The 6,948-nt window shown below is 40.9% G+C and overlaps 1 protein-coding gene across 13 annotated transcripts in view; it reads left to right on the top strand.

Annotated features, from left to right (window-relative positions):
* NSD3 (nuclear receptor binding SET domain protein 3) overlaps positions 1–6,948 on the top strand; it is a 115,307-nt gene that overhangs the window by 104,895 nt on the left and 3,464 nt on the right. For 10 of the 13 annotated variants that reach the window (XM_037741286.1, XM_037741270.1, XM_037741265.1 and 7 more), the window contains 3 exons: positions 3,046–3,162; positions 4,925–5,066; positions 6,501–6,607. In XM_037741286.1, the coding sequence (XP_037597214.1) occupies positions 3,046–3,162; positions 4,925–5,066; positions 6,501–6,607 (366 nt within the window). The remainder of the gene's footprint in view (positions 1–3,045; positions 3,163–4,924; positions 5,067–6,500; positions 6,608–6,948) is intronic. The other 3 variants (XM_037741279.1, XM_017536560.2, XM_017536545.2) reach the window with 1 other exon arrangement.

Here is a 6,948-nt window from a genome sequence, read left to right as displayed (position 1 = left end):
TTTGGGAGGCTGAGACAGGAGAATCGCTTGAACTCTGGAGGTGGAGGTTTCAGTGAGCCAAGATTGTGCCATTGCACTCCAGCTTGGACAACAAGAGTGAAACTCCGTCTCAAAAAAGAAAAAGAAGGCCAGGCGCGGTGGCTCACGCCTATAATCTAAGCACTTTGGAGGCCAAGGTGGGCGGATCACCTGAGGTCAGGAGTTCAAGACCAACCTGACCAACATGGTGAAACCCTGTCTTTAAAAAAAAAAGAAAAAGGCCAGGCGTGGTGGCTCACATCTGTAATCCCAGCACTTTGGGAGGCCAAGGTGGGCAGATCACGAGGTCAGGAATTTGAGACCAGCCTGGCCAACATGGTGAAACTCATCTCTACTAAAAATATATTTTTTTAAATTAGCCAGGCATGCTGGCATGCACCCATAATCCCAGCTACTCTGGAGGCTGAGGCAGAAGAATTACTTGACCCGTGGAAGTAGAGGTTGCAGTGAGCAGAGATGGTGCCATTGCATTCCAGCCTGGGTGACAAAGCAAGACTTCGTCTCAAAAATATTTTAAAAAGGGGAAAAAAAGAAGAAAATTAGCCCTAACATCATCAAGTATAGTAACAGTAGGTGCAGCCAAGATGGTAGTACAATTTTCTGCTACCCTTCAGTATCATACCACAGTGCAAAATGATGCTCATCAGCTGATGACAAAATCCAAACTAGATACAGGAAAAGCCATTTGAGTCTGATAGGTGCAAAATGTCCATGTCCTTTGTGAGACAGGACTGGAAGGAAAAAGTGAAAGAAATTAACTTTATGGTGCTGCAGTTACAGATGAATTTTATTTTTTTCCCTTGAAACAGAGTCTTGCTGTGTCACCCAGGCTGGAGTGCAGTACAGTCACAGCTCGCTGCAGCCTTGAACTCTTGGGCTCAAGTGATCCTCCTGCCTCAGCATCCCGAGTAGTTGGGACCACAGACATGCACCACCATACCTAGCTGATATTCTTTATTTTCTGTAGAGATGGGGTCTCACTGGTTGCCTAGGCTGGTTTGGAATGCCTAGGCTCAAGCAGTGCTTCTGCCTTAGCCTCCTAAAGTGCTAGGATCATAGGCGTGAACCGCCACACCTAGCCTGTTTTTGTTTTTCTAACTGAATTCCTTGTCATAGCTTATACAGTAGATAAAAATAGGAGAGAGAAAAAGCCAGAGGTCACCTCTGGTGGTGGCTGCTCTACAGCTGAAACGGTATGTAGCTCCGTGAAGTAAGCCAGTGCTCCTCACCGAGCTCATTCTCCCCATGCTGCCAAGGAAGAGGCAGGGAAGTTCGGGCCCTTCTAGTTTAACCATTTATTTCTTTTCTCTTTATTATAGAATAATATTTGTTTATCAATAGAAAAAGATTAAATATTTTTAAAACCATTGGCTTATGTTCTAAATAATTTTCCACAATCAGAAAAAGTGATGCAGTACTTCTCTTCAGATATTGACTACCAATAGTTCTGTAATACTAAGAGCTGTGAGAAAGGCTAGTGGAAATTTGTGAGGTGGGGGAGGGAGGGAGAATGGGACGGAAATCTGATAAAATAAGCCAATTCATTTTTGTTTTTCAAGACATTTATTTTCCTCTAAAGTATATTAGTAAGACTGGCAAATCCTTATAGAGAATGTTGACCTAGATTGAATCAGCAAAACTTCTGAGGTGAAAGGTTAATGATAATGTAATTATAAACACAAAATGTTGAATGTACAATATTTACTCTTATTTTAAAAGGAGCTTATCACTGTTATCACTGTATGCCGGTTAGAACAGCTAAAATGATAAATAGTGGCAATCCCAGATGCAGGCAGGGACATGGAGAAAGTGGATTTCATGAACTGCTAGTGGGAGCATCCGACAGGACAGCAACTCTGGACAGTAGTTTGGCAATTTCCTTAATAAGGAAACATACACTCACCATTTGGTGCAGCAGACGCACTCCTGGCCATCTATCCAGAAAGACGAAAATCTATGGTCCACGAAAACTTTCACCAGAATGTTCATGGCAGCTTTATTTGTAAAGCCAAAATCTGGGAACAGTCCAAATGTTCTTCCACGGAGAATGGCTAAACAAACGGCAGTGGTACGTCCACGCTGTGGAACATAACTCAGAGACTGAAAAAGAACAAACTGCTGATACACTCAGTACCCTGGGTATCTCAAGGGAATTTGCCTGAGTTTTTTTCTTTAAAGCCAATCTCAAAAGGTTCTGTACTATATTATTCCATTATAAAACATTCTTGAAATAACAAAATTCTAGAGATGGAGAACAGATGAGTGACTGCCAGGAGCCAGGATGGGATGAGTGGAGGAAGGATGGAGGAAGGGTGTGATCATAAAGGAGTGAGTGTCACAAGGAATCTCTGTGGTGAGGCACCAGCTCTGTATCTTGATTGCAGTGATGATTACGTGATTCCATGCCTGCTAAAACCGCATAGAACTGTATACATACAAAAATGCATGCATGTAATTTTGGTAGTCTGGATTAGACCAAGTCAAATTTCTGGTTTTGATATTGTACTGTAGTTATGTCAGATGTTACCATTGGGAGAAACTGAGTGAATGTTACCAAGATTTCCCATAGACTATTTTTGTCACTTCCTCTGAATGTCAGTAATTACTTCAAAAGAAGCTTAAAAACAGAAACAGAGCTCACTTGTTTCAGATTCAGATCTCTTCCAGGTCTTACCCCGAAACCCGCATAGCCACAAACTAGTAAAGTCTGTTACAATCTAGCTTCAAAGGCTAGAGCTAGCTTTATCCTAAACCCAGCGATGCACCACATGTTGTCACTTGGGCTATAAAAACGGTATTGTCAGCACAAAAAGGCAAGCAGATTGTCACCTTATGAAGCACTTATACCAGAAAAATAATGCCACTTGAATAAATAGCCATTTCTTTCTAAGGTTGAAGTTGTATTTTCAGGGTTCTCTTTAATTATCTTGGGTTATACATGTGTTGTTAAGCAATGCTTTATATAATACGCTGATTTTAAGTTACATATTGCACATTTCTCTCCAGGGTGAATTTGTAAATGAATACGTCGGTGAATTAATTGATGAAGAAGAATGCAGATTGCGAATCAAGCGAGCCCACGAGAACAGTGTAACTAATTTTTATATGTTAACTGTTACCAAGGTAAAATTGCTTTTTTTTTTGTAAGAAAAAGGGATTTTTGTTTTTGTTTCATTGTCTTAATTTGAACTCAGTTTCTTTTAATTTGATTTTTCTTCGGGCAGAGCATAATGATTTGCAGTTGCTAGTGTAGTGCCTACTATAATGTGCTAATTACACCAGAGTACAAAATGAATGATTACTGAAGCCTTGTACATGTCATGTGAGAACACACTGAGTGAAAATATACTGAAGTAGAGAATCAACTCTCTAATTCTAAGTTATAAACGACCATTACTAAAGTTCTGCGGTAGCCTAAACTCCAAATTGTTCTGTATATTAACACTTTTTGGTGGGGCATGGTGGCTCACGCCTGTAATCCAAATACTTTGGGAAGCTGAGAAGAGAAGATCACATGAGCCCTGGAGTTTGAGACCAGCCTGTGTGACACAGGAAGACCCTGTCTCTACAAAAAAATAAAAATAAAGTTAGCCAGGCATGTTGGCATGTGCCTGCGGTCCCAGCACCTCAGGAGGCCAAGGTGGGAGGATGACTTGAGCCCAGAAGGTCAAGGCTGTAGTGAGCTGTGATCGTACCACTGCATTCCCGCTTGGGCAACAGAGCAAGACCCTGTCTCAAAAAAAAAAAAAAGAAGAAAGAAAGAGGAAAATAATGAGTGTTGTCATAAGAAAAATGACAGTATTTATCAGCAGCATGAAAAAAAAAAAAGAAAAATGACAGTAAAACTGCTAGTTTAATCCCTACAGTCATAAGACCTATTTGATACACATTACATCCATTATCTCAGTTAATTTTTTTGTCAGTTCTCTGATTTACAGAGGACGAGAAACTGATGTCCAGCCATGATAAGTGATTTGTTGACTATTTTGTTAATAGTTTTAAGAACCAAGACTAGTACCCATATTTCCTGTGTTCCAGGCTATCACTTCTCTAAAACTGAGATTCTGAATATCATTAAAGTAAGAAAGAGAGCTTAAAAGTATTTTAACTGATATTTCATTGTTTGAAAGTTTTACAACTTTCATAAACATGTTTCATAAATATCAGTTAAAATGCCATTCTTTATGATTACTGAGATCTGGCTCCTTCAACCCTATCCTCCCTGCCAGTGGCCCCTCTAGCCTTCTTGACAGCACTTAAGAGGCTCAGTTCTCTGGAGCGTATCAAGAGTATTAGAGTTCAAATTCAGGAAACCTAAACATTCAGCTTTTAAATGTATTTTGAACTTATATAAGTAAAAACAGAGTAAATAGATAACCACTGGAGAATATTCCAAACAGTGTCCCTTCATCAAACAGATCTCCAAGTTTTGTTTCTCCATTTTCTTTCTTCTTTCTGGCCTAAGCTCTCACATATCCCCTCCTCTACTAGTTTTGCTTCCTGCTTGGAGCGGGAAAGGAGGGCTGACAGCAGAACACCAGAGTACTTATCAGTACTTTGAGCTCTCTAATCAGAAAATGCCATTCCTAAACCTCTGGCCCACTAATCTTCTAAATAGCATTATTCCATGGTCTACTTGTTTCTAGAAGCAAACTTAAAAAGCAACTAAATCCCACTTTATCCTAATTACTTGACTTTGACTTGAAGGTCGTCAAATAAAGGAGAGAACTTAGTAAATTGCCCAGACAGCCTTACATTTCCTGATTTGTCAGTTGTCAAACACCAGCTGGTAGCAAAATGCTGCTGCCTATGATCCTTGACTGCGCTGGATGTTTCTGGGAGAGACTTAATTTATGTAAAAGGCACCTTTCTTTTCTTTCTGAAGGACCGTATAATTGATGCCGGCCCAAAAGGAAATTATTCTCGCTTCATGAACCACAGTTGTAATCCTAACTGTGAAACACAAAAGTGGACAGTGAACGGAGATGTTCGAGTCGGACTGTTTGCTCTCTGTGATATTCCTGCAGGTAAAAAAGTGACTTGTTAGCCATGGTTACCTCCCTAGGAAGAAACAAGATCCTTCAGAGCCAGGACATGGCTCTTCAAGGCTTGATGCCCAAGAACTTATGCAAATAAGATGAAGATTATATTTAGAAAACTTATTCAAATAAGAGGAATGTTATATTTAGAACTTAGTGTTAGCTGCCAGTGAGAGGTAAACATCTATATGTGCAAAAGGAAACTTAGAACTTTTATGTAAGAGTGGGTATGACAGGATTCTGTGTCCACAGTCCTGCTGAATGAATTCTCCAAGTCAGCTGCTGTCTGTACAGTGTAGCCAGATGTTTTGGCTGTTGTTTTCTTTTTAAAACATATTAACAGGAATTAGTTTGTGTTAACAGCAATTGATTCCTTAGTTGCTGGTGTTTTTTGTTGTTTTGACTTTGAAAGATCCTTCTGTTTCAAATTGGACATAAAAGCTTCTGAAGCGAGAGCTGCTGCTTTCATTTTTCCTTACCCATCTAACATCTGAACAATAAAACTTGGTTTCTCCTTTGTTTACTTTGTAGAATAATAGGTGAGAAGAGAAATGCCATAGCTGAAACAGATTTAAAGTATGTTTCTACTGTGGATTGTTCAAGCCCAGCTAGAAGCAAGCTTAGGAGGCCCTAGTTTGAGTCCCTGGATCTTTGATGCATGCAGTAAACCTTCTTTTTGGATCTTTAGTTGATCAGAATATAAGGCACTAATTACTGGAAATAGTGTTGTCACAATTCCATGGTCATATTGTTCATTTAGAAACAAGTATGAGTTAGCTATAGAAAAGAAGGCTGGCCGGGCACGGTGGCTCACGCCTGTAATCTCAGCACTTTGGGAGGCTGAGGTGGGTGGATCAAAAGGTAAAGAGATCAAGACCATCCTGGCCAACATGGTGAAACCCGGTCACTACTAAAAAAATTAAAAATGAGCTGGGCGTGGTGGCAAGCACCTGTAGTCTCAGCTACTTGGGAGGCTGAGGCAGGAGAATTGCTTGAACCCAGGAGGCGGAGGTTGCAGTGAGCCAGGATCGTGCCACTGCACTCCAGCCTGGTAACAGAGCAAGACTCCATCTCAAAAATAAAGAAAGAAAAAGAAAAGCAGGCTGAGCTAGAACCTATTCTCCTGAGCACAGATTGCAGATTGTTATACCCTATCACACTGGTTTTGACCACTTCTATGAAAAGGACATGATTGTTTAGGACATGTAGTGTTGCTGTCGTTGTTCATGGGTGAGCATGTTTTCCTTCTGTTTTTCTCCTTTTCTTTTTTTACCATCACTGTTATCAATGAGGTAGAACACTGGGAAGGGAAATGCCTCCATGCCAGAATGATGTCTCTTTTTTCACTAGGAGAGTGTGCCTATGACAGCATTTCTCTTCCCCATGACTCAAGTATGAATAATTATTTCTCCTGTGTTTCAGGGATGGAGTTAACATTTAATTATAACCTAGATTGTCTGGGCAACGGCAGAACGGCGTGCCACTGCGGGGCAGATAACTGCAGTGGATTTCTAGGAGTGCGGCCAAAGGTCAGTCTTGCAGGGGGGCGCCCCCAGCCAACATCAGATAAGGAGTAGGGCTGTTGAAGAAGGCTGCTTATGACCATCTCAGGAACCTGCTGGCATTTGGGCACCTGGATTAGTTTGTGGGTCATCAGCTGGGCTTACCAAACATTTAGACTGTGACTTTCCAAGGAAGCTTATATCAGTAAGGTCTGTTAGGTTCTGAAAATGTATTTATAGGCTGGGCTCAGTGGCTCACGCCTGTAATCCCAACACTTTGGGAGACCAAGGTGGGTGGATCACCTGAAGTCAGGAGTTCGAGACTAGCCTGGCCAACATGGTGAAACCCCCATCTCTATTTAAAAAAA

This window comes from Cebus imitator, unplaced genomic scaffold (assembly GCF_001604975.1).
Source record: "Cebus imitator isolate Cc_AM_T3 unplaced genomic scaffold, Cebus_imitator-1.0 Scaffold5, whole genome shotgun sequence".
Classification (NCBI taxonomy): Eukaryota; Metazoa; Chordata; class Mammalia; order Primates; family Cebidae; genus Cebus; species Cebus imitator.
This window is presented reverse-complemented; position numbering and strand designations above follow the sequence as displayed.